Genomic DNA, 26931 nt, shown 5'->3' with positions numbered 1-26931 from the left:
TTAGTTTTTGAAAAAATATCCTCTAACGAGAGAAAAGCCATTCCAGGAATTCAATACCGGACTTCTCATCATCATCAATCGTATTTATTGAGCGCTTACTGTGTGCAGAGCACTGTACTAAGCGCTTGGAAAGTACAAGTTGGCAACATATACAGTCCCTACCCAATAGTGGGCTCGCAGTCTAAAATGGGGAGACAGAGAACAAAACCAAACATACTAACAAAATAAAATAAATAGAATAGGTATGTACTAGTAAAATAAATAGAGTAATAAATATGTACAAACATATACATATATACAGGTGCTGTGGGGAAGGGAAGGAGGTAAGATGGAGGGGATGGAGAGGGGGACGAGGGGGAGAGGAAGGAAGGGGCTCAGTGTGGGAAGGCCTCCTGGAGGAGGTGAGCTCTCAGTAGGGCCTTGAAGGGAGGAAGAGAGCTAGCTTGGCGATATCCACACTTCTCGATATCCACACCTACTACCAAATTGAAGTGAAATGTCCATTTCTCCGCTTGGTCCCAGGAATCAGCGAGCGTACGAACTCCTCTCTAACACAGGGTCTCGGAAACCAGCGAAGTCGCCATTTCCTACCGGGGCCCGCCCGCGCCTTTACTTCCGAGCATTAAAGCTTCCGAACAAATGACCGTGAAATCCGTTTAGCCGGAGCACGGGGGAGAACAGAACCTTTTAGCCTCCACCTTGGGTGGCCTGAGTTTGCCCCAACTGCCAACAGGCCAGTTCCCATATGCTGACCAAAGTTTTGTGGTCAAGTGATGCCCCGCGGCCGTGGGGTAGCTTCTCTGCCCCGGCAGGACCAGACTGCGCCTCACAATAATCACAGTCAGAATAATTGGGGTGTTTGTTAAGTGCTTCCTATGTGCCAGACACCATAATAATAACTGTAGTATTTGTAAGCGCTTACTATGTGCCAGGCACTGTGCTAAGCTCAAGGGGGAATACAAGCAGATCGGGTAGGTTACAATTCCTGTCCCACGTGGGGCTCACAGTCTCAAACCCCATTTTACAGATGAGGGAACTGAGGCCCCGAGCCCGTTGTTGGGTAGGGACCGTCTCTGTATGTTGCCAACTTGTACTTCCCAAGCGCTTAGTACAGTGCTCTGCACACAGCACTCAATAAATACGATTGAAAGAATGAATATGCCCAAGGCCACACAGTAGCCAAGTGTTGGGAGCCGGGATTAGAACCCAAGACCTTCTAACTCCCAGGCCCGGCCTCTATCCACTATGCCATACTGAACCAAGCGTTGAGAAGGCTCAAGCAAATAATAACAATAATAATTATGGTACTTGTTAAGCGCCTACTTTGTACCAAGCACTGTTCTAAGTGCTGGATTGGACACAGGCCCTGCCCCACGTGGGGCTCACAGTCTTAATCCCCTTTATAATAATAGTAATAATTATAATAGTGGATTTTTGTAAGTGCTTACTATCTGCCAAGCACTGTAATAATAATAATCATAATAATTATGGTATTTTTAAGTGCTTACTATGTGCCAAGCACTGTTCTAAACACTGGGATAGATACAAGGTAATCAGGTTGTCCCACGTGGGGCTCACAGTCTTAATTCTCATTTTACAGATGAGGTAACTGAGGCCCAGAGAAGTGCAATGACTTGCCCAAAGTCACACAGCTGATAAGTGGCAGAGCCGAGATTAGAACCCACGACCTCTGACTCCCAAGCCTGTGCACTTTCCACTGAGCCACGCTGCTTCTCCACGCTGTACTAAGCCCTGGGGTCAATACAAGCTAATCAGGTTGGACACGGTCCCTGTCCTACATGGGGCTCACACTCTTCATCCCCATTTTACAGATGAGGTCACTGAGGCCCAGAGAAGGGCAGTGACTTGCCCAAGGTCCCACAGCAGACACGTGGCAGAGCTGGGATTAGAACCCAGGTCCTTCTGACTTCCAGGCCCGGGGTCTAGCCACTAGGCAACACAGCTACTAGTCTACTGGTATTACTACTAGTCCTAGTACTACGACTAGTAATAATAATAATAATAATAATGATGATGGCATTTATTGAGCGCTTACTATGTGCAAAGCACTGCTCTAAGCGCTGGGGAGGTTACAAGGTGATCAGGTTGTCCCGGGGGGGGGCTCACAGTCTTAATCCCCATTTTACAGATGAGGTAACTGTGGCACTGAGAAGTTAAGTGACTTGCCCAAAGTCACACAGCTGACAATTGGTGGAGCCAGGATTTGAACCCATGACCTCTGACTCCAAAGCCCATGCTCTTTCCACTGAGCCATGCTGCTTCTCTACCATGCTGCTTCTCGTCGTGGGGCAGCGTGGCTCAGTGGAAAGAGCACGGGCTTTGGAGTCAGAGGTCATGGGTTCAAATGCCTGGCTCTGCCAATTGTCAGCTGTGTGACTTTGGGCAAGTCACTTCATTTTTCTGTGCCTCAGTTACCTCATCTCTAAAATGGGGATTAAGCCTGTGAACCCCACATGGGACAACCTGATCACCTTGTATTCCCCCCAGCGCTTAGAACAGTGTTTTGCACATAGTAAGGGCTTAACAAATACTATTATTATTATTATTATTATTACGACTACTACTATTATTACTAATAATAATCGTAGTATTCCAGTGCTTACTGTGGACCAACCAGTGTACTAAGCATGAGGGAAGATACAAGAAAGATAATATTTATAAATTTATGAATAATATAAATTATATATATCTTATATATTATATAATATACATTACATATATCATATATATCATATACATTATATATTATGATATATAATAATATAATATTATATTATAAATAATTTATAAATTATATAAATATAAATTTATAAATTTATAAATATTTATAAATAAATAAAATATTTATTTTACTTGTACAGATCTATTCTATTTATTTTATTTTGTTAGTATGTTTGGTTTTGTTCTCTGTCTTCCCCTTTTAGACTGTGAGCCCACTGTTGGGTAGGGACTGTCTCTATATGTTGCCAATTTGTACTTCCCAAGCGCTTAGTACAGTGCTCTGCAAATAGTAAGCGCTCAATAAATACGATTGATGATGATGATGATGATAAGGAGGTTGGACACCTCTGAAGATAACAGAGATAGAAAATAACTTATTTCTGCTCCGCTGACCCACTCTCTCCTCAGGAGAGACCTTTAATTTAATCCACTTGGAAAAGGATTGATCTTGGCAAACCAAAAATTGACCATCGTACTCACCCAGGCGCTTAGTACAGTACTCTGCACGCAGTAAATTCTGAATAAATACCATTGATTGATAGATTGATTGATTCAAGCTGCAGGAGTTGGAGGAAAGTCTGAAAAGAATCGAAAGGAAGGCATTTTCAACTGGCTTCCACTCTGACATTATTGTGTTTCTCCATGTCATATTTTCAAACAATCGCATGAAATAAATAACCACACATCAGCCATGTTTTTCCCATATCCTGACCAATATTTTGGCTGTTTTTCAAAAGAATTGGAATTTTTGAAAATTGAATAAAGGTTTCTAAAATACCAACTTCAGAAAGTTTGATTTAATTTGTGGAACAATTCTGTTTTCTCTCTCTCTCTCTCTCTCTCTCTCTCTCTCTCTCTCTTTCAATAGAGGCTTTATTAATTTAGTCTAGTTACTTACTGCTTATATTAAATAATCTAATAAAAGTCAGGGTTATAACATAACGGTTCCCAAATGTGAAGCAGCGTCTATTACATGAGACAACATCTTTCTGCAGCGGAACGTAAAAGCCACATATAGAATTTCAAGACTTGCACGTAGGAGGCTTTATATTCTCCGGGTGGAAGATTTCAGGAGGGTCGATTTTAAGGATGAAGGCGCCTAGATCTCAAAGACTAAAAAAGCTGCACAGCCAGCTATCAACACCCTGTTCATTGGGCAATAATAATGTTAATAATAATGGTACTTGTTAAACGCTTACTATGTACTGCTCCAAGCTCTGGGGTAGATACAAGTTAATCAGGTTAGACACAGCCCCTGTCCCACGTGGGGCTCGCACTCTTAATCCCCCTTTTACAAATGAGGGAACTGAGGCCTAGAGAAGTGAAGTGACATATCCAAGGTCACACAGCGGTCACGTGGCGGAGTCGGGATTAGAAACCAGGCCCTTCAGAGTTCCAGGCTCGTGCTAATTCAGCAGGCTGACAGCAGAGGCCTTTCCTGTTCCCAGTTTTCCCACTGCTAAATGAGTGTGTGGAACTTGGAAATTCAAGTTAGCGCCTTCCCCTTCTGAAGGACTTTCGAAACGTCCAGCACAGCCCTGGCCGTCTCTGTGGACGATCTCGTTAAAAGAGTCCCCTCCCTTGCCCACCCCCTCATTCATTAATAATAATAATAATAATTCATTAATAATAACTCATTAATAATAATAATGGCATTTATTAAGCACTTACTATGTGCAAAACACTGTTCTAAGCACTGGGGAGGTTACAAAGTGATCAGGTCGTCCCACGGGGTGCTCCCAGTCTTCATCCCCATTTTACAGATGAGGTAACTGAGGCACAGAGAAGTGAAGTGTCTTGCCCAAAGCCACACAGCTGACAATTGGCGGAGCCGGGATTTGAACCCGTGATCCCTGACTCCAAAGCCCGGGCTCTTTCCCCTGAGCCACGCTGCTTATTATCCATTCACAATAGGTGTGTGATCTCTGGATGAGTTTTAGGCAAGTTCGCATCCCACATCAGGTATTCTCGCGTGGCTCAGTGGAAGGAGCCCGGGCTTTGGAGTCAGAGGTCATGGGTTCAAATCCCTGCTCTGCCACTTGTCAGCTGTGTGACTTTGGGCAAGTCACTTAACTTCTCTGGGCCTCATTTCCCTCATCTGTAAGATGGGGATTAAGACTGTGAGCCCCACGTGGGACGACCTGATCACCTTGTAACCTCCCCAGCGCTTAGAACAGTGCTTTGCACATAGTAAGTGCTTAATAAATGCCATTATTATTATTATTATTATTATTCTCGGGTCTCCCTCAATTATTTATTGTCATCTGGAGCTGTGCTGTTTTTCCAGGGGAGTGGTTTTAGGGGTATTGTGCTTACAGTCACCAGCCTTCTCCACCAATCCCGGTGCCAGGAATTTCCTGTTTTATGACAGCGGTCCGGGTTTCGCGTCGAGTTTCACGTGCCAGACACCCACCTCCTATCCTCCCCTGACACCTTTCTTGTGCAACTCAACACCAATCAATCAATCAATCAATCGTATTTATTGAGCACTTACTGTGTGCAGAGCACTGTACTAAGCGCTTGGGAAGTATAAGTTGGCAACATATAGAGACGGTCCCTACCCAGTTAATGGCTAAGATGTTGGCCAAGTTGGTAATCCGTATCATTTGACTTTGAACTCTCTAGACTGTAGGCTCGTTGTGGGCAGGGAATATGTTTATTGTTATATAATAATAATAGTCATAATAATAATATTTCATTCAGTCAGTCAGTCATATTTATTGAGCGCTTACTGTGTGCAAGCACTGAACTAAGCGCTTGGGAAAGTACAGTTTGGCAACAGAGAGAGACAGTCCCTACCCAACAATGGGCTCACAGTCTAGAAGGGGTGACAGACAACAAAAGAAAACAAGAGAAACCAAACAAAACAGAGAAGCAGCGTGGCTCAGTGGAAAGAGCCCGGGCTTGGGAGTCAGAGGTCATGGGTTCGATTACCGGCTCCGCCACTTCTCAGCTGTGTGACCTTGGGCAGCCACTTAACTTCTCTGTGCCTCAGTTATCTCATCTGTAAAATGGGGATTAAGACTGTGAGCCCCACTGTGGGGCAACCTCATCACCTTGTATCCGCCAGCGCTTAGAACAGGGCTTTGCACATAGTAACTGCTTTTTTAAAGAAAAGTCAAGCTCCTACTATGGGTCAGGGACTGTTCTGAGAGCTGGGGTAGATACAAGCTAATCAGGTTAGACACAATCCCTGCCCCACATGGGGTTCACTGTCTTAACCCCCATTTTTACAGATGAGGGAACTGAGGCCCAGAGAAGCAAAGTGACTTGCCCAAAGTCACACAGCTGACAAGTGGTGGAGGCGGGATGAAAACCCAAGTCCTTCTGATGCCCAGGCCTGGGCTCTAGCCACTAGGCCATACTGCTTGTCAGGCTAATGGTGGGGAAGCTAGAGGGCCAAAGGGGAAAAGTTAGGGACAGGAGATGGATCCAACATTGGATGGATGGATGGGTGGATGGATGGATGGATGGATGGATGGATGGATGGATGGATGGATGGATAGGTGGGTGGATAGGTGGGTGGATAGGTGGGTGGGTGGACGGATGGATGGGTGGATGGATGGGTAGATGGATGGATAGGTGGGTGGGTGGGTGGGTGGATGGATGGATGGATCTAGACTGTGAGCCCACTGTTGGGTAGGGATCGTCTCTATATGTTGCCAACTGGTACTTCCCAAGTGCTTAGTACAGTGCTCTGCACACAGTAAGGACTCAATAAATATGATTGATTGATGGATGGATGGATGGATGGATGGATGGATAGTTGGATGGATAAGTGGGTGGGTGGATGGATAAGTGGGTGGGTGGATGGATGGATCACTCATCCTATCCCAACTGGACAGCCTCCTTTCTGACCTCCCAACCTCCTTTCTCTCCCCACTTCAGTCCATATTTCACTCTGCTGCCCAGATCATCTTTCTACGGAAACGTTCTGGGAGTGCGTCGCCCCCTTCCTCAGAAATCTCCAGTGGTTGCCTATCGACCTCTGTATCAAACAAAAACGCCTCACTATTGGCTTGTCCATTCCCTTGCCCCCTCCTACCTCACTTCCCTTCTCCCCTTCTCCATCCCAGGCCTCACCCTCCGCTACTCTGCCGCTGCTAACCTTCTCACTGCGCCTTGTTCTCATCTATCCCACCAACGGCCCCTGGTCCTACCTCTGGTCTGGAACGCTTTCCCTCCTCACATCTGCCCAACAATCACACTTCCCCCCTTCAAAGCCCTTCTGAGGGCTCATATCCTCCAAGAGGCCTTCCCAGACTAAGCCCCCCTTCCCTCGGCTCCCCCTCCTCTCCCCGTCACCCCAACTCACTCCCTTTGCTCTACCCCCTCCCCAACCCACAGCACTTGTTTATATATGTACATATCTCTAATTCTATTTATTTATATTGATGCTGGTTTACTTGTTTTGTTGTCTGTCTCCCCCTTTCTAGACTGTAAACCTGGTGTGGGCAGGGATTGTCTCTATTTATTGCTGAATTGTACTTTCCAAGTGCATCTTTTGAGCCTCCTCTTTCATCTCCCCCTCCCCATCCCCCCCGCCCTACCTCCTTCCCCTCCCCGCAGCACCTGTATATATGTTTGTACAGATTCATTACTCTATTTATTTTACTTGTACATATTTACTATTCTATTTATTTTGTTAATGATGTGCCTCTAGCTTTACTTCTATTTATTCTGCCTTGACACCTGTCCACATGTTTTGTTTTGTTGTCTGTCTCCCCCTTCTAGACTGTGAGCCCGTTGTTAGGTAGGGACTGTCTCTATATGTTGCCAACTTGTACTTCCCAAGCACTTAGTACAGTGCTCTGCACACAATAAAAGCGCTCAATAAATACGATTGATTGAATGAATGAATCTTACAGTGCTCTGCACACAGTAAGCACTTCTAGACTGTGAGCCCATTGTTGGGTAGAGACCGTCTCTATATGTTGCTGACTTGTACTTCCCAAGCGCTTAGTACAGTGCTCGGCACACAGTGAGCACTCTATAAATATGCTTGAATGAATGAATAAATACAATTAAATGAGTGGGTGGATGGGCAACCAACCTTAATTCTGCCATACCTCCTGGGGCCTCTGTCCAAGACAGAATCCTGGCCTGGATAGATCGTAAGTCTGATCCGATCAATCAGTGGTATTTATTGAGTGCTTACTGTGTGCAGAGGAGCTGGGAGAGGATGGTACAACAGAGTTGGTAGACATGATCCCTACCCCAAGGAGTTTCCAGTGTGCAGGGGGAAATTCACTAAAATGGATTAGGAAAACGGGCCATTGCTTCGGTTCTAATGGAATTTGCATCCATTCATTCATTCATTCAATCGTATTTATTGAACGCTTACCGTGTGCAGAGCACTGTACTAAGCGCTTGGGAAGTACAAGTTGGCAACATATAGAGACGGTCTCTACCCAACAGCGGGCTCACAGGCTAGAAGGGGGAGACAGAGAACAAAACAAAACATATTAACAAAATAAAATAAATAGAATAGTAAATATGTACAAGTAAAATAGAGTAATAAATCTGTACAAACATATATACAGGTGCTGTGGGGAGGGGAAGGAGGTAGGGCTGGGGGGATGGAGAGGGGGAGGAGGGGGAGAAGAAGGAGGGGGCTCAGTGTGGGAAGGCCTCCTGGAGGAGGTGAGCTCTCAGTAGGGCTTTGAAGGGAGGGAGAGAGCTAGCTTGGCGGATGTGTGAGAAGCAGCGTGGCTCAGTGGAAAAAGCACGGGCTTTGGAGTCAGAGGTCATGGGTTCAAATCCCGCTCCACCACTTGTCAACTGTGTGACTTTGGGCAAGTCACTTAACTTCTCTGGGCCTCAGTTCCCTCATCTGTAAAATGGGGATGAAGACTGTGAGCCCCACTTGGGACAACCTGATCACCTTGTAAATTCCCCAGTGCTTAGAACAGTGCTCTGCACATAGTAAGCGCTTAATAAATGCCATTATTATTATTATTATTGTGTGTGGAGGGAGAGCATTCAGTTTCTGATGACCGCCTCGACCTCCTCGCTGAGCTCGTTGACCTTCCTGCCTCCAGCCTCTTCCCTCTCCGGTCCATACTTCCCTGAAGCAGCATGGCCTAGTGGATAGAGCCCGGGCCTGGGAATCAGAAGGACCTGGGTTCTAATCCCAGCTCCTCCACTTGTCTGCTGTGTGACCTCGGGCAGATGGCTTCACTTCTCTGGGCTTCATTTCCCTCATCTGGAAAATGGGGATTCAGACTGCAAGCCCCACGCAGGACAGGGACTGTGTCCAACCTTATTTTCTTATCTCCAGCCCAGCATGTAGTACCGTGCCTGGCACATAGAAAATGCCTAGCATATATTACTATTATTATTATTATTATTATTATTATTATTATTATTATTATTATTCCCTCTGCTTTCAAATGGTTTCCTAAAATGAGGTTATTGAGCACATAATAATAATAATGGCATTTATTAAATGCTTACTATGTGCAAAGTACTGTTCTAAGTGCTGGGGAGGTTACAAGGTGATCCGGTTGTCCCACAGGTGGCTCACAGTCAATCCCTATTTTACAGATAAGTTAACTGAGGCACAGAGAAGTTGTGACTTGCCCAGTCACACAGCTTGACACTTGGCGGAGCCGGGATTTGAACCCATGACCACTGATTCCAAAGCCCGGGCTTTTTCCACTGAGCCACGCTGCTTCACATCTCACCCTTCTTCAAAACCTCGCTGCTGGTTTCCTCTTTCTCTCTTCTGGAAGCAAAATAATGTGATAATTGGTTTTAAGGGACTCAGCGCTTTCTCTCCCTCCTATTTACCCTTTCTTTTCTCTCACTAGACCCCAGCTCACACTCTTGAGTCTTCTCAAGTTTACCCATTCTCCACGCCTCAAGTTCATAATAATAATAACGATGGCATTTATTAAGTGCTTACTATGTGCAAAGCACTGTTCTAAGCGCTGGGGAGGTTACAAGGTGATCAGGTTGTCCCATGGGGGGCTCCCAGTCTTAATCTCCATTTTACAGATGAGGTAACTGAGGCACAGAGAAGTGAAGTGACTTGCCCAAAGTCACACAGCTGGCAAGCGGCGGAGCTGGGGTTTGAACTCATGAGCTCTGACTCCAAAGCCCGGGCTCTTTCCACTGAGCCACGCTGCTTCTCTCTCCTGTCTCTTCTCTCTCCCATTCATTCAGTCGTATTTATTGAACACTTACTGTGTGCAGAACACTGTATTAAGCAATTGGGAAGTACAAGTTGGCAACATCTCATCTCTCTCGTTACCCCCTCCCCGCTTCTTGCTCACCCCCTCCCCACTGCCCTGCACCTTCTCCCCCTCCATAACAGACGGACATAGCCCTCCTGGCTTCAAATCCCTCTGAATTCACACCTCCTCCAGGAGAACTTCCCTGATTAATCTCTCCCCAACCGTGCTTCTATCCCTGCTAGTGCCCCAGAAGTTATTTCTGAGTGGGGATCGAATCTCCCAACGCTATGACCTCTCAAGTGCTTGGGTCTCGCTAGAATATTTCCTTCCTTAGATCAATCAATCAATCAATCAATCGTATTTATTGAGCGCTTACTATGTGCAGAGCACTGTACTAAGCGCTTGGGAAGTACAAATTGGCAACACATAGAGACAGTCCCTACCCAACAGTGGGCTCACAGTCTAAAAGGGGGAGACAGAGAACAGAACCAAACATACCAACAAAATAAAATAAATAGGATAGAAATGTACAAGTAAAATAAATAAATAAATAAATAAATAAATAAATAAATAAATAAATAGATAGAGTAATAAATATGTACAACCATATATACATATATACAGGTGCTGTGGGGAAGGGAAGGAGGTAAGATGGGGGGGATGGAGAGGGGGACGAGGGGGAGAGGAAGGAAGGGGCTCAGTCTGGGAAGGCCTCCTGGAGGAGGTGAGCTCTCAGCAGGGCCTTGAAGGGAGGAAGAGAGCTAGCTTGGCGGATGGGCAGAGGGGCATCCTCTCTTCTCCTGCACCAGTAATTTGGAAAAGTTGTGCTCCAGGGCAGGGATTCTGGTCCTGTGTTTAAAATTACAGCTCAGAGGCAATTTGTGCGGTGAAGAACAGCAGGAGACCCAGGATCTCTCTCAAACCTGTGAAGGAGAAGGCAGGTTAGCTGTAGATTGTGTTTATTGGGTGGGTTTTCCCAGATAAACTGATGCACGGATCTGTAAGTAAAGGACGTGGAAATAAGTGGCTGAGGGTGGGGAAAATATCACAGGCTTAAAGGGGAGAGGTCTTGGCCCAAAAGCTCAGAACAGAAATCTGGAAGGTGACCTGATTTTCGACAGTTCTGATCCGTTGTCAAGTACTGGTGCTGTGGCTTCTTGCTGGGGAAATCTGTCTGGAGAAGGCCTCCGAATTCAATCAATCAATCAATCGATCAATCGTATTTATTGAGCGCTTACTGTGTGCAGAGCACTGTACTAAGCGCTTGGGAAGTACAGGGTGGCAACATATAGAGACAGTGCCTACCCAACAGTGGGCTCACAGTCTAAAAGGAATTGTACACAAACTTTCTTCGGTGGCTAGTGGCCTTCCTGTTGGAAATTTGGGTCCCCTCAGGGGCGACCTGAACTCTGTTCTCACCTTCTCTCCTCAGTTCAAAACTGAGTCCGGTATTTATTATTATTAATAATAACAATAATAATAATGAGGGTATTTGTTAAGCGCTTAGTATGTGCCAGGCACTGTACCAAGCGCTGGGATGGATACAAGCAAATCGGGGTGGACACCACAGTCCCTGCCCCACATTGGGACCATGGTTTCAATCCCCATTTTACAGGTGAGGGAACTGAGACCCAGAGAAAAATGACTCACCCAGGGTCACACGGCAGCCAAGTGGCGGAGCCGGGATTAGAACCCATGACCTTTTGATTCCCAGGCCCGGGCTTTATCCACTAGGGCCGTAGTCGCCGGGCTTTTGTGCTGATCTTGTCAGAGAATGCGGAGGCACATTTTATGTTTTTTTCTTCAGTGGTATCAGTTAAGCTTTCACTGTGTGCCAGGAACTGTACTAAGCGCTGGGAGAGATACAAGTTAATCAGGTTGGACCCGGTCCCTGGCCCACCTGGGGCTCACAGTCTTTATCCCCATTTTATAGGTGAGGGAACTGAGGTCCAGAGAAATGAAGTGATTTCAGAGCAGCAGCATGGCTCAATGGAAAGAACACAGGCTCTGGAGTCAGAGGTCATGAGTTCGAGTCCCAGCTCTACCAGTTGTCAGCTGTGTGACTTTGGGCAAGTTGCTTAATAATAATAATTATGGTATTTGTTAAGCGTTTACTTTGTGCGAAGCACTGTTCTAAGCACTGGGGAGGTTACAAGGTGATCAGGTTGTCCCACAGGGGGTTCACAGTTTTAACCCCCATTTTCCAGATGAGGGAACTGAGGCCCAGAGAAGTGAAGTGACTTGCCCAGAGTCACACAGCTGACAGTTGGTGGAGCCGGGATTTGAACCCATGACCTCCGACTCCAAAGCCCAGGCTCTTTCCACTGAGCCATGCTGCTTCTCCACACAACTTCTCTGTGCCTCTGTGCTTCTCTGTGCTTAACTTCTCTGTGCCTCAGTTCCCTCATCTGTAAAATGGGGATGAAGACTGTGAGCCCCACGTGGGACAACCTGATCACCTTGTATCCTCCCCAGTGCTTAGAACAGTGCTTTGCACATAGTAAGCGCTTAACAAATGCCATCATTATTCTTATTATTTGCCCAAGGTCACACAGCAGGCAAGAGGCAGAGCACTTGAATGAGGGGCAGGGAACCTTGGGGAAAAAGCCCCCAAACAACAAAAATCCAAAGAGCCTCTTTGGTATCCGAAGAAGTTTGTAGCAGGAAGGTGTAAAACACTAACTCCATCTTTCTTTCTCTCAGTCATCCTCAGTAGTAATAACAAAAGAAGCCACGTGGCCTAGTGGAAAGATCCCAGGCCTAGGACTCAGAGGACCTGGGTTCTAATCCCGGCTCCGCTCCTTGTCTGCTATGTGACTTTAGGCAGATCTCTTCACTTCCCCAGCCTCAGTTTCCTCATCTGTAAAATGAGGATTAAATCTTACTTCTTCCTGCGTAGACTGTGAGCCCCATGTTGGGCAGGGAATGTGTCGAACCTGATAATTCCTATCTACCCCAGCACTTAGAAAAGTTAAGGGCACATGGTAAGCGCTTAACAAGTAATAATAATAATAATAATGGTGGTATTTTTTAAGTGCTTACTATGTGCAAAGCGCTGGGGAGGTTACAGGGTGATCAGGTTGTCCCACGGGGGGCTCACAGTTTTAATCCCCATTTTACAGATGAGGGAACTGTGGCTCAGAGAAGTGAAGGGACTTGCCCAAAGTCACACAGCTGACAGTTGGCATAGCCGGGATTTGAACTCATGACCTCTGACTCCAAAGCCCGTGCTCTTTCCACTGAGCCACGCTGCTTTATTACTATTATTATTATTGATAATGATAATAATAACAGTTAGAGAAACTTGCTGTCGCGATGCACTGAGGTGGATACAAGATATTTCGGGTGAGACCTGCTCTCTGTCCTATTCAGAGCTCACAGTCTTAGAGGGAAAACATATCAGTTTGCCATGGTACAGATGGGGAAACTGAGGCCCTAGGATTAAGTGACTTGTCCAAGGTCACATGGCAGGTGAGCGGCAGAGCCACTAGAATTCGGACTTCTGACACCTGGACCTCTGCTCTGCCCACGAGACCGTACTGCATCTTTTAGGGTCTCTGATCTTCCTTTCCCGGAGCAGTTGAGAAGAGAAGCAGTGTGTCCTAGTGCATAGAGAATCACTATGGGAATTCCCTGGGAATCACAAGGACCTGGGTTCTAATCCCGGCTCTGCCACTTATCTCCTGTGCATCCTTGGGCAAATCATTTCATTTCTCTGTGCCTCAGTGACCTCATCTGCCAAATGAGGATTAAGACTGGGAGCCTCACGTGGGACAGGGACTGCATCCACCCCAGCGCTTAGTACAGTGCTTGGCACAGAGTAGGCGCTTAAATGCCATGAAAGAGAAAAAGGCGGACTTCAGACATAAGTGAAGCAGCGTGGCTCAGTGGAAAGAGCAAGGGCTTTGGAATCAGAGGTCATGGGTTTGAATCCCGGCTCTGCCGCTTGTCAGCCGTGTGACTTTGGGCAAGTCACTTTGCTTCTCTGAGCCTCAGTTACCTCATCTGTAAAATGGGGATTAAGGTTGTTAGCCCCACATGGGACAACCTGATCACCTTGTATCCCCCCCCCCAGCGCTTAGAACAGTGCCTTGCACATAGTAAGCGCTTAACAAATGCCATCATTATTATTGTTATTATTAAGTGTCCTCCTCTAGAGTGTAAGCTTGTTGTGGGCAGGGAATGTGCCTGTTTATTGTTATATTGGACTCTTCGAAGCGCTTAATACAGTGCTCTGCACACAGTAAGCGCTCAGTAAATATGATGGAATAATAATGATGGCATTTGTTAAGCACTTACTATACGCGAAGCACTGTTCTAAGCCCTAGGGGGATACAAGGTGATCAGGTTGTCCCACATGGGGCTCACAGTCTTCACCCCCATTTACAGATGAGGTAACTGAGGCTCGGAGAAGTTAAGTGACTTCTGGATGGAATAATAATAATGACAATAATCATAATTATAAATATATAACAATATAATTATAATTGATGGAATAATAATAATAATAATGATGGTATTTATTAAGCACTTTGTGCAAAGCACTGGAATGAATGAAATCCATCACGGCCGCCTTCTCTTGGTCGGTCAAAGTCCCTGGAGATGCTGGTATTGCTGGTGATGGTGGGCGAGGCGTCCAGGACAGTCTGCCCACACTCCTCTCCATCTTTGTGTCCGGTCCAGGCATCATCAAGCTGGGCAGGTGGAGCCCCCTCCCCCTGAGCTACGTCACGGACGCCCCGGACGCCACCGTGGCCGACATGCTGCAGGATGTCTACCACGTCGTCACCCTCAAGATCCAGCTGCAAAGGTGGGTGGATCCGAACCCCGGACCCTCCGCGCCCCGGCCTTCTCCACGCTTCGGTCCCTGGGGTCGGCTCCTCCTCCTCTGTCTAGGGGCAGGGGCAGTGGACTGTCTCTATATGTTGCCAACTTGTACTTCCCAAGCGCTTAGTCCAGTGCTCTGCACACAGTAAGCGCTCAATAAATACGATTGATTGATTGATTGATTGATTGGTGAGGTTCTCACCCCTAAAATAGACGCCTACGGGGAGGTGCCAGGTTTTGCCCTCCACCCCCAGGCTCAAAGGGACCCCCTGGGGACTGTGGCAAGAACCGTGGTGTCCATTTGGTGCTTTCTCTGTGCTCAACAATCAATCAATCAATCATATTTATTGAGCGCTTACTATGTGCAGAGCACTGTACTAAGCGCTTGGGAAGTACAAATTGGCAACATATAAAGGCAGTCCCTACACTGTGCTGAGTGCTGGGGAGAGGCAAGAAAATCAGCTCCCACACTGCAGTCCCTGTCCCAAGAGTGGAACCCAGGGAGGGAGAGAAGAAGCAGCGTGGCTCACTGGAAAAGGGCACGGACTTTTGAGTCAGAGGTCACGGGTTCAAATCCCGGCTCCACCACTTAGCTGTGAGACTTTGGGCAAGTCACTTAACTTCTCTGTGCCTCTGTTACCTCATCTGTCAAATGGGGATGAAGACTGTGAGCCCCCCCGTGGGACAACTTGATCACCTTGTAACCTCCCCAGTGCTTAGAACAGTGCTTTGCACATAGTAAGCACTTGATAAATGCCGCCATCATTATCATCAGAAGCAGCGTGGCCTAGTGGGTAGAGTCCGGGCTTGGGAGCAGGAAGGACCTGCGTTCGAATCCCGGCTCTGCCACTTGTCTGCCAAGCACTGTTCTAAGCGCTGGGGTAGTTACAAGCTAATCAGGTTGGACACAGCCCCTGTCCCAGATGAGGCTCACAGTCTTAATCCCTAATTTATAGATCAATCAATCATATTTATTGAGCGCTTACTGTGTGCAGAGCACTGTACTAAGCACTTGGGAAGTCCAAGTTGGCAACATATAGAGACAGTCCCTACCCAACAGTGGGCTCACAGTCTAAAAGGGGGAGACAGAGAACAAAACCAAACGTACTAACAAAATAAAATAAATAGAATAGATATGTACAGGTAAAATAAATAAATAAATAAATAGAGTAATAAATCTGTACAAACATATATACATATATACAGATGCTGTGGTGAGGGAAGGAGGTAAGATGGGGGGGATGGAGAGGGGGGCGAGGGGGAGAGGAAGGAAGGGGCTCAGTGTGGGAAGGCCTCCTGGAGGAGGTGAGCTCTCAGCAGGGCCTTGAAGGGAGGAAGAGAGCGAGCTTGGCGGATGGGCAGAGGGATTGGGGGCATTCCAGGCCCGGGGGATGACGTGGGCCGGGGGTCGATGGCGGGACAGGCGAGAGCGAGGCCTAATGGGGAGGAGATTAGCGGTGGCGGAGGAGCGGAGGGTGCGGGCTGGGATGGAGAAGGACAGAAGGGAGGTGAGGTAGGAGGGGGCCAGGGGATGGATGGATGGATGGACAGCCTGGAAGCCCAGGGGGAGGAGTTTCTGCCTGATCTCATCCCGTCTCCGCCACTTATCAGCTGTGGACTTTGGGCCAGTCACTTCAGCGTGGCTCAGTGGAAAGAGCCTGGGCTTGGGAGTCAGAAACCACGGGTTCAAATCCCGGCTCTGCCGCTTGTCAGCTGTGTGACTTTGGGCAAGTCATTTCACTTCTCTGGGCCTCAGTTACCTCATCTGGAAAATGGGGATTGATTGTGAGCCCCACATGGGACAACCTGATCACCTTGTATCCTCCCCAGCGCTTAGAACAGTGCTTTGCACATAGTAAGCGCTTAACAAATACCAAAATTATTATTCACTTCTCCGTGCCTCAGTAATCTCATCTGTAAAATGGGGATTAAGACTGGGAGCCCCACATGGGACAACCTGATTATCTCGTATCTACCACAGTGCTTAGAATAGTGCTTGACACATAATAAGCGCTTAACAAATACCATCATCGTCATCATTTCGGCTCTGCCAGTTGTCCGCTCTGTGACCTTGGGCAAGTCACTTCTCTGGGCCTCAGCGACCTCATCTGGAAGATGGGGATGAAGAGTGTGAGTTCCATGTGGGACAGGGATTGGGTCCAACCTGATGAACTGGTTTCTCCCCCAGTGCTTAGAACTGTGCTTGTCACATGGTAAATGTTTAACAAGTACCAGGATGATGATGATGATGATGATGATGATGATGATGGTGGTGATTTACCACGGGGTCGGCACCCTTGGTTTCCTTTAGGAAACGGAGGATGGGGACTCGGTGGGGCCAATGATTCCCCAGATCACGGATTCTCGTGTGCCTCCCCTCGTGTACCGGCCGTCTGCCGTGTACCGACCATCCATCGTGTCCTGACCGCTCCTTAATAATAATAATGATGGCATTTCTTAAGTGCTTACTATGTGCAAAGCTGATAATAATGATGGCATTTCTTAAGCGCTTACTATGTGCAAAGCACAGTTCCAAGCACTGGGGAGGTTACAAGGTGATTAGGTTGTCCCACGGGGGGCTCAAAGTCTTAATCCTCACTTTAGAGATGAGGGAACTGAGGCCCAGAGAAGTGAAGTGACTTGCCCAGAGTCACACAGCTGACAATTGTCGGAGCTGGGACTTGAACCCAGGACCTCTGACTCCAAAGCCCGGGCTCTTTCCACTGAGCCACGCTGCTTCTCCAAGCCCTTAGCTTAGCCCTTACCTTAGCCCAAGCCTTTAAGCTTCTTCTTACCCCCTTGGGTAGTGCCCACCCCTCCTGCCAGGGCAGAGTGAGGAGCGCCGATTCTCCTGGGGCACCAGCTTAGTCTGTTGTGTACGGTCATCATCATCAATCGTATTTATTGAGAGCTTACTGTGTGCAGAGCACTGGTCACTTGTTCCCTACCTCCTAGCCCTCAAAACCTCCCCACCTCCTCCCCACAACTGAACAACACCAATCTCCACACATATACACCCTGTCACCTACACACCAATACGCACAGCTCCACAACGCCTTCTTATTATTGTGGTATTTGTTCATTCATTCAATTGTATTTATTGAGCACTCACTGTGTGCAGAGCACTGTACTAAGCGCTTGGGAAGTACAAGTTGGCAACATATAGAGACGGTCCCTACCCAACAGTGGGCTCACAAGCGCTTGCTATGTGCCAGGCACCGTAGTAAGTGCTTAATGAATGTCATCATCATCATTATTATTATTATTACGCACCCCCGTACACATTCATTCATTCATTCAATCGTATTTATTGAGCGCTTACTGTGTGCAGAGCACTGTACTAAGCGCTTGGGAAGTACAAGTTGGCAACATATAGAGACGGTCCCTACCCAACAACGGGCTCGCTTACTGTGTGCAGAGCACTGGACTGAGCTCTTGGAAACGTACAAGGCAGCATTAAGAGAGACGATCCCCGTCCACAGTGAACTCACAGTCTAAAGGGTGGGGAGACAGACATCAATATCATCATCATCATCAATCGTATTTATTGAGCGCTTACTGTGTGCAGAGCACTGTACTAAGCGCTTGGGAAGTACAAGTTGGCAACATATAGAGACAGTCCCTACCCAACAGTGGGCTCACAGTCAATATAAATTAACAGACATCAGTACAATAAATAAAATGACAGATATGGACATAAGTGGTATGGGGCTGGGATGGAGAGGGGGAAGAGCAAAGGGAGTGAGTCGGAGGATGCGGAAGGAAGTGGGAGATGAGGAAAAGTGGGGCTTAGTCTGGGAAGGCCTCTTGGAGGAGATGGGCCTTCACAAAAGGTTTGAAGGCGGGGAGAGTCGTTGTAGGATTTGAGGAGGGAGGGTGGAATGGGGAGAATAACTGCTGTGCCTCTTTAGCTCCCCGGGGCGAGATAAGGTAAGTGTTTTGTGGTGGGTTCCGGGCCATGGTGGTTGTTGTTGGGGGGTTTTGACCCTGGCTGTTCTGCTCTGCCGCCCGCAGTTGTTCAAAACTGGAAGACCTGCCGGCCGAGCAGTGGAACCACGCCACCGTCCGCAACGCCTTAAAGGAACTCCTCAAAGAGATGAATCAGAGCACATTAGCCAAAGAATGTCCGCTCTCCCAGGTCAGTCCACCGGCGGGGTGGCCGGGACGGTGGGGGGTGGGCGTCCTCTCTTCAGACGGCTCTGCGGTCCACCTGCTCACGTGCCGGCCGTCTCTGCTGGGCCCCCGGACTCCTCCCTCAGAACCTGCGACGTCCTCCCACCGGCTCGGGCAATTCTGTAATAATGATTGTGGTATTCGTTTGGCGCTTACTATGTGCCAAGCACTTTTCTAAGCACTGGAGTAGAGGTGAGCAAATCGGGTTGGACGCAATCCCTGTCCCATATGGGGCTCACAGGCTTAATCTCCATTTTCCAGTTGAGGTAACTGAGGCCCAGAGAAGTGAAGTGACTGGCCCAAGGTCACACAACAGACAAGTAGCGGTGCTGGGATTAGAACCCACGTCCTCTGACTCGCAAGCCCGTGCTCTTGCCCCTAAGCCGTGCTGCTTACCTTCCTTCCTGGCTGCTCAGTCTCATCCAGACTCATTCCAGTTATCATCATCATCATCATCAATCGTATTTATTGAGCGCTTACTATGTGCAGAGCACTGTACTAAGCGCTTGGGAAGTACAAATTGGCAACACATAGAGACAGCCCCTACCCAACAGTGGGCTCACAGTCTGAAAGGGGGAGACAGAGAACAAAACCAAACATACCAACAAAATAAAATAAATAGGATAGATATGTACAAGTAAAATAAATAAATAAATAAATGGAGTAATAAATATGTACAACCATATATACATATATACAGGTGCTGTGGGGAAGGGAAGGAGGTAAGATGGGGGGATGGAGAGGGGGACGAGGGGGAGAGGGGGACGAGGGGGTTATCCCGTCCCTTCCCCTTCTGGGTGTCTAGCCACCCCCTCCTCAACCCCCACCCCCGGTGTGGCATTTCCATGGCCTGAGACACGTTCAGTCGGGCTCTTCCGTGGGCCGGAGCCATGTGAGACGATCAAGAACGTCCCTGGCCTAAGCCCCCGGCCAGGCTGATGGTTAGCGTAGCTTAGTGGCTAAATAATAATAATAATAATGATGGCATTTATTAAGCACTTACTATGTGCAAAACACTGTTCCAAGAGCTGGGGAGGTTGCAAGGTGATCAGGTTGTCCCACTGGGGGCTCACAGTCTTAATCCCCATTTTCCAGATGAGGCAACTGAGGCCCAGAGAAGTGAAGTGACTTGCCCAAAGTCACACAGCTGATAATTGGCAGAGCCGGGATTTGAACCCATGACCCCTGACTCCAAAGCCCATGCTCTTTTCACCGAGCCGCGCTGCTTCTCTAAAGCACACTGCTAAAGCCCGGGCCTGGAAGTCATTCATTCATTCATTCAATTGTATTTATTGAGCGCTTACTGTGTGGAGAGCACTGTACTAAGCGCTTGGGAAGTACAAGTTGGCAACATCTAGAGACGGTCCCTACCCAACAGCGGGCTCACAGTCTAGAAGGGGGAGACAGAGAACAAAACAAAACATATTAACAAAATGAAATAAATAGAATAAATATGTACAAATAAAATAAATAAATAAATAGAGTAATAAATACGTGCAAATGTATTTGCAGTGCAAAAGTCAGAAGATCATGGGTTCTAATCCCAGCTCCGCCACATATCTGCTGTGTGACCTTAGGCAAGTCACTTCACTTCTCTGGGACTCAGTTACCTCAGCTGTAAAATGGGGATTCAGAGTGTGAACTCCACGTAGGACAAGGACTGTGTCCTTGTATCTACCCCAGTGCTTAGAACAGTGCTTGGCACATAGTAAGTGCTTAACAGAAGCAGCGTGGCTCAGTGGAAAGAGCATGGGCTTTGGAATCAGAGGTCATGGGTTCAAATCCCGCCTCTGCCACATTTCTGCTGTGTGACCTTGGGCAAGTCACTTCACTTCTCGGAGCCTCAGTTCCCCCATCTGTAAAATGGGGATGATGACTGTGAGCCCCACGCGGGACAACCCGATCACCTTGTATCCCCCCAGCGCTTAGAACAGTGCTTTGCATATAGTAAGTACTTAGAGAAGCAGCGTGGCTCAGTGGCAAGAGCACGGGCTTTGGAGTCAGAGGTCATGGGTTCAAATCCCGTCTCTGCCAATTGTCAGCTGTGTGACTTTGGAAAAGTCACTTCACTTCTCTGGGCCTCAGTTATCTCATCTGTCAAATGGGAATGAAGACCGGGAGCCCCCCGTGGGACAACCTGATCACCTTGTAACCTCCCCAGCGCTTAGAACAGTGCTTTGCACATAGTAAGCGCTTAATAAATGCCATTATTATTAGTAGCAGTAGTAGTAGTAGTAGTAGTAGAAGTAGTAGTAGTATTGTTATTACTATTTTCGATGCCAGAGCCAGGCCTGGTCGGGTGCTTCCAGGCCCTTCCGCCCCAACACGGTTCCATCCCAGCCTCCCTGGCGGACTTCTGGGACCCGGGTTCTCCCGGGCCGCAGCGACCTTGTGGCCGCCACCGCTGTTGGGATTGGGCAGGGGAGGGATCCGACAGATGAAATGAAAATCAGGTTATTTGTTTGGCTGTATTTATTGAGCGTTTTACTGCGTGCAGAACACCGGACTAAGCGCTTGGGAGAGGACGATAGAACCATAATCCAACAGGAGAAAGACAAACACTCTCCCTTCTATCATCATCATCAATCGTATTTATTGAGCGCTTACTATGTGCAGAGCACTGTACTAAGTGCTTGGGAAGTACAAATTGGCAACATATAGAGACAGTCCCTACCCAACAGTGGGCTCACAGTCTAAAAGGGGGAGACAGAGAACAAAACCAAACATACTAACAAAATAAAATAAATAGAATAGATATGTACAAATAAAATAAATAAGTAAATAAATAGAGTAAAAAATATGTACAAACATATATACATATATACAGGTGCTGTGGGGAAGGGAAGGAGGTAAGATGGGGGGATGGAGAGGGGGACGGGGGGGGGGAGGGAGCTGATCATTCATCCCCCGTCGAAGCAACAGTGTGGGCGGCAGCAAAGGAAAACCCATTAAATTAGCTAGGAGGGCAGCTTTTCAACCCCTGGTTCAGATTTCATTGTCGACGTGGGAGTCTTCCCCTAGACTGTAAGCTCCTTGAGGGTCAGAATCTTGTCTACCAAACCCGTAGTTTTCCTTTCTCCCAAGAGCTTAATGCAGTGCTCCACTAGACTGTAAACTCATTGTGGGCAGGGAACTTGTTGGCCAACACTGTTGTACTCTCTCAATAATAATAATAATAATAATTATGGTATTTCAATCAATCAATCAATAATCGTATTTATTGAGCACTTACTGTGTGCAGAGCACTGTACTAAGCGCTTGGGAAGTACAAGTTGGCAACATATATTTGTTATTCGTTTTTGTTAAGTATTTGTTAAGCACTTACTATGTGCCAGGCACTATACTAAGTGCTGGGGTGGATACAAGCAGATCGGGTTGGACACAGTCCCAAGTGCTTAGTACAGTGCTCTGCACATAGTAAGCCCTCAATCAGTACTACTGATTGATGACCGCAGTGCTCGGCACATAATCAGTGCTCAATAAATTCCATTGATGATGACCATGATGCTCCTCACATAGTAAGCGCTCAGTCAGTGCCACTGATGATGACCATGGTGTAGTAAGCACTCAATCAGTACCATCCAGCACTTAGAACGGTGCTTGGCACATTGTAAGCGCTTAACAAACACCACCATTATTGTTATTATTGTTCATGATGACCAAGATATTCTGCACATAATAATCGCTCAATCAGTGCCATTTATGATGACCGTGATGCTCTGCAAATAGTAAGCGCTCAATAAATGCCATCGATGATGACCCTGGTGCCCCGCACATATCAAGTACTCAATCAATACCGTCAATTAATTGATCGGGAGGGAGCAGGTCACTGCGGGCTTTGGGGGCCCGCCTCATTGATGATGCTTCGAGTGGAGGCTTGGAGAATTTACAGGGAGGAGGGAAAGACAGGCTGCTTCCCACCCAGTGTGGTTGGCATAAATAAAGGAGTCCAATAGGTTGGGCAAACCCGGCGGGATCAAAACAACAGAATAAATGTTGAAATACGACTCTTCTTAGCATTTAGGCACCAATCTTTATATTCTACTGCTTTTTAGACTGTGAGCCCACTGTTGGGTAGAAATTGTCTCTATATGTTGCCAACTTGTACTTCCCAAGCGCTTAGTACAGTGCTCTGCATACAGTAAGCGCTCAATAAATACGATTGATTGATTGATTGATTCCCCTTACTGTGGTATCTGCTTCTAGATGATAGAGTGAACGCTGAAATACAACTCCGCTTAGCAGTTTGGGACCAATCTTTATACTCTACTGCTTCCTCAGTGTGGAATTTGTTTGACCTAGACGACAGGGTGAATGCTGAAATACAACATCGCTTAGCACTTAGGGACCGATCTTTATACCTCATTGTTTTCCCTTAGCGTAAAGAGCCCGGGCTTGGATTCAGAGGATGTGGGTTCTAATCCCGGCTCCGCCCCTGGTCTGCTTTGTGACTTTGGGCAAGGCGCTTAACTTCTCTGTGCCTCAGTCACCCCATTTGGAAAATGGTGATCGAGACCGTGAGCCCCACGTGGGACAACCTGATTACCTTGTATCTACCCCAGTGCTTGGAAGAGGGGATGGCATATAGTTAACACTTAACAAATACCATAATTATTATTCCCCTTACTGTGGTATTTAATAACAGTAATAATGGTGGTGTTTATTAAGTGCTATGTGCAAAACGCTGTTCTGTCGGCTTGGTGGGTGCAATTAGGGAAGGGCAGATCCCGGGCTGGATGTCTCTGGTAGACAATAAGCTTGTTATGGGCAGGGAATGTCACTGTTTAATGTTGCATTGTACTCTCCCAAGTGCTTAGTACAGTGCTCTGAACACAGTAAGTGCTCAATAAATGCAGTTGAATGAGTGAATGAGATGGGGGGCTCCCTTCTCCCTAGGGTCGACCCGGGGCCGCACGCACTGGAGTCTGCGGAAGAGTCAGTCAGTCGTATTTATTGAGTGCTTACTGTGTGCAGAGCACAGGACTAAGCACTTAGGAGAGGACAACACGACAATGAACAGACACATTCCCTTGCCCACAGCGAGCTTACAGTCTAGGGAGGAGACAGACATTAATAGAAAGAAGTTATTATAGTTTATGTACATACATTTTGTGGGGCTGGGAGAGGGGATGAATAAAGGGAGCAAGTCAGGGCGGCGCAGAATAGAGTTGAAGGCAAGGAAAAGAGAGGGCTTAATCAGGGAAGGCCTCCTGGAGGAGATGGGCCTTCAGTAAAGCTTTGAGGCGGGCGAGTGGTGATCCTTCGGATGTGAGGAGGGAGGGCGTTCTGGGACAGAGGAAGTATGTAGGTGAGAGAGACGAGGTGGAGGTACAGTGAGAAGGTTGGCGTTGGAGGAGTGAAGTGCATGCACTGGGTTGGAGTAGGAGAGCAATGAGGTGAGGTAGGAGGGGATGAGGGGTCGAACGACTTTAAATAATAATAATAATAATGGCATTTATTAAGCACTTACTATGTTCACTGTTCTAAGCACTGGGAAGGTTACAAGGTGATCAGGTTGTCCCATGGGGGGCTCACAGTCTTAATCCCCATTTTACAGATGAGGGAACTGAGGCACAGAGAAGTTCAATCAATCAATCAATCAATCGTATTTATTGAGTGCTTACTGTGTGCAGAGCACTGTACTGAGCGCTTGGGAAGTACAAGCTGGCAACATATAGAGACGGTCCCTACCCAACAGTGGGCTCACAGGCTAGAAGGGGGAGACAGAGAACAAAACCAAACATATTAACAAAATAAAATAAATAGAATAGATATGTACAAGTAAAATAAATAGAGTAATAAATATGTACAAACATACAGGTGCTGTGGGGAAGGGAAGGAGGTAAGGCGGGGGGGAGAGGAAGGAGGGGTTGATTTGCCCAAAGTCACCCAGCTGACGGAGCCGGGGTTTGAACCCATGACCTCTGACTCCAAAGCCCGTGCTCTTTCCACTGAGCCACGCTGCTTCTCTAAAGTGGGCGGTGAGCAGTTTCTGTTTGTTACGGAAGTGGATGAGCCCATTGTTGGGTAGGGACCGTCTCTGCCTGTTGCCAACTTGTACTTCCCAAGTGCTTAGTACGGTGCTCTGCACACAGTAAGCGCTCAATAAATACAATTGGATGAATCGAGGAGTGGGGAAACCCGGGCTGAGCGTTTTTGTAGAAAAATGATCCCGCAGAAACCTCAGCCGTCCCCTTCCTGGCTCAGAGCCTCATGTGAAGCCGGAAAGAACTGGGAGGTGGGTGAGTTCGGTGCCTGGCGGGGCCAGCCCGATGCCAAGCCCTACGCCAGGCCCGACGCCGGGCCGGATGCCAAGCCCGACGTCAGGCCCGATGCCAGAGCTGTTTCGGCCGCATCCAGAATCGCTGTTTTAAACCCCGCCGGCCCGGACCGAGAGATGGGTGGGCCCGACCAGTGCGTCTGTGGTAATTATTGAGCGCTGACTGGGTGTGGAGCAGTGGACTGAGCGCTTGGGAGATCCAATTTAGTCACGTCAGTAGACACGGTCGCTGCCCACAAGGAACCTCCGGCAAATCGGCGGGGGACACTGCTAGCGTTCATCCTCAGTTGCCGGCCCGGTCAGAAGCTGGCTGAAGCTGGGCCTCATTCATTCATAATGATAATAATAATAATAATGGTATTGGTTAAGCGCTTACTATGTGCCGAGCACTCTTCTAAGTGCTGGGGTAGCTAGAAGGTAATCAGGTTGTCCCATGTGAGGCCCACAGTCTTAATCCCTATTTTACAGATGAGGTAACTGAGGCACAGAGGAGTTAAATGGCTTGCCCAAGGTTACCCAGCAGATAAACTACATCCCCCGTGGGGGGATGTAGCTCAGTGGTAGAGCGCATGCTTTGCATGTATGAGGCCCCGGGTTCGATCCCCGGCATCTCCACTGGTTTTTGACATTAGCCAAAGCTTTAGATTGAAGGAGTTCCCGTCCCACAAAGAGTTGTGCTCTGGCAAAAATTATTGTAGTAATCCTTGGTGCAATCGGGATTAAGGAAATAATCTCGATGTGACTTTTTTTCTTTCTTTTAGACTGTGAGCCCACCTTTTAGACTGTGAGCCCACTGTTAGGTAGGGACTGTCTCTATATGTTGCCAATTTGTACTTCCCAAGCGCTTAGTACAGTGCTCTGCACACAGTAAGCGCTCAATAAATACGATTGATGATAAGTGGCGGAGCTGGGATTAGAACCCATTTCCTCTGACTCCCAAGCCCGGGCTCTTTCCATTGAGACACGCTGCGTCAATCGTATTTATTGGGCGCTTACTGTGTGCAGAGCCCTGTATTAAACTGTTGAGAGAGGACAGTAGAGCAATAAACAGACACATTCCCTGCCCACAACGAGCTACAGGCTAACCTCCCCTCGCCCCACTCCCCGGGCCCTGACCCTCCTCTGGCTTTCCAAACAGACGGGCTCTCAGGGCAGAGATGGTGCATATGTGTCTGCTCTTGATCAGTCGAAACTCCCAAACTCAGGGAGAATTAAAAAACAAATAATGCTATGGTAATAGCAATAACAATATTAATCAATCAATCAATCGTATTTATTGAGCGCTTACTGTGTGCAGAGCACTGTACTAAGCGCTTGGGAAGTACAGTTGGCAACATATAGAGACAGTCCCTACCCAACAGTGGGCTCACAGTCTAAACAATATTAATAATAATAATTAATAATAATAATACTATTATGGTGTTTATTAAGCACTTACTATGTGCCAGGTACTGTACTGAGTACCGGCGTGGACACAAGCGCTAGGGTGAGAAGGTTAGCACTAGAGGAGTGATTTTTTTTGCATCCAGTGAATCCTCTCCCAAGTGCCAGTCCCACGTGCCCGGAAGTAAAATTATCCAGGCTCATTTGCCTAATGGTTGTTCGGCGGAGACCGATTCATGGCCCATTCGTCTGATTCCCGGCCGCCTCCTCTGATTCCCGGCCGCCTCTTCCGATTCCCAGTTGCCTGCTCCGATTCCTGGGTGCGGGGCCCAGTCGAAGTCCCAGACT

General features: G+C 47.5%; 1 protein-coding gene and 1 non-coding gene across 3 annotated transcripts in view; both read left to right on the top strand.

The window, feature by feature from the left end:
- The window catches only part of SATB2 (SATB homeobox 2), a 246362-nt gene that overhangs the window by 107381 nt on the left and 112050 nt on the right, over window positions 1-26931 (top strand). For both annotated transcript variants that reach the window (XR_005451860.1, XM_038749731.1), the window contains 2 exons: window positions 14604-14730; window positions 18762-18885. Coding sequence is in view for 1 of the 2 variants with exons in the window: in XM_038749731.1 (XP_038605659.1) it covers window positions 14604-14730; window positions 18762-18885 (251 nt within the window). In the remaining variant the exon portion in view is untranslated. The remainder of the gene's footprint in view (window positions 1-14603; window positions 14731-18761; window positions 18886-26931) is intronic.
- TRNAA-UGC lies at window positions 25744-25815 on the top strand. The gene has a single exon. It is a non-coding gene; the product is annotated as a tRNA-Ala (tRNA).

Source organism: Tachyglossus aculeatus, chromosome 7, assembly GCF_015852505.1.
Source record: "Tachyglossus aculeatus isolate mTacAcu1 chromosome 7, mTacAcu1.pri, whole genome shotgun sequence".
In the NCBI taxonomy this organism is placed as follows: Eukaryota; Metazoa; Chordata; class Mammalia; order Monotremata; family Tachyglossidae; genus Tachyglossus; species Tachyglossus aculeatus.
The sequence above is the reverse complement of the archived record's forward strand: the minus strand, read 5'-3'. Positions and strand labels throughout refer to the sequence as shown.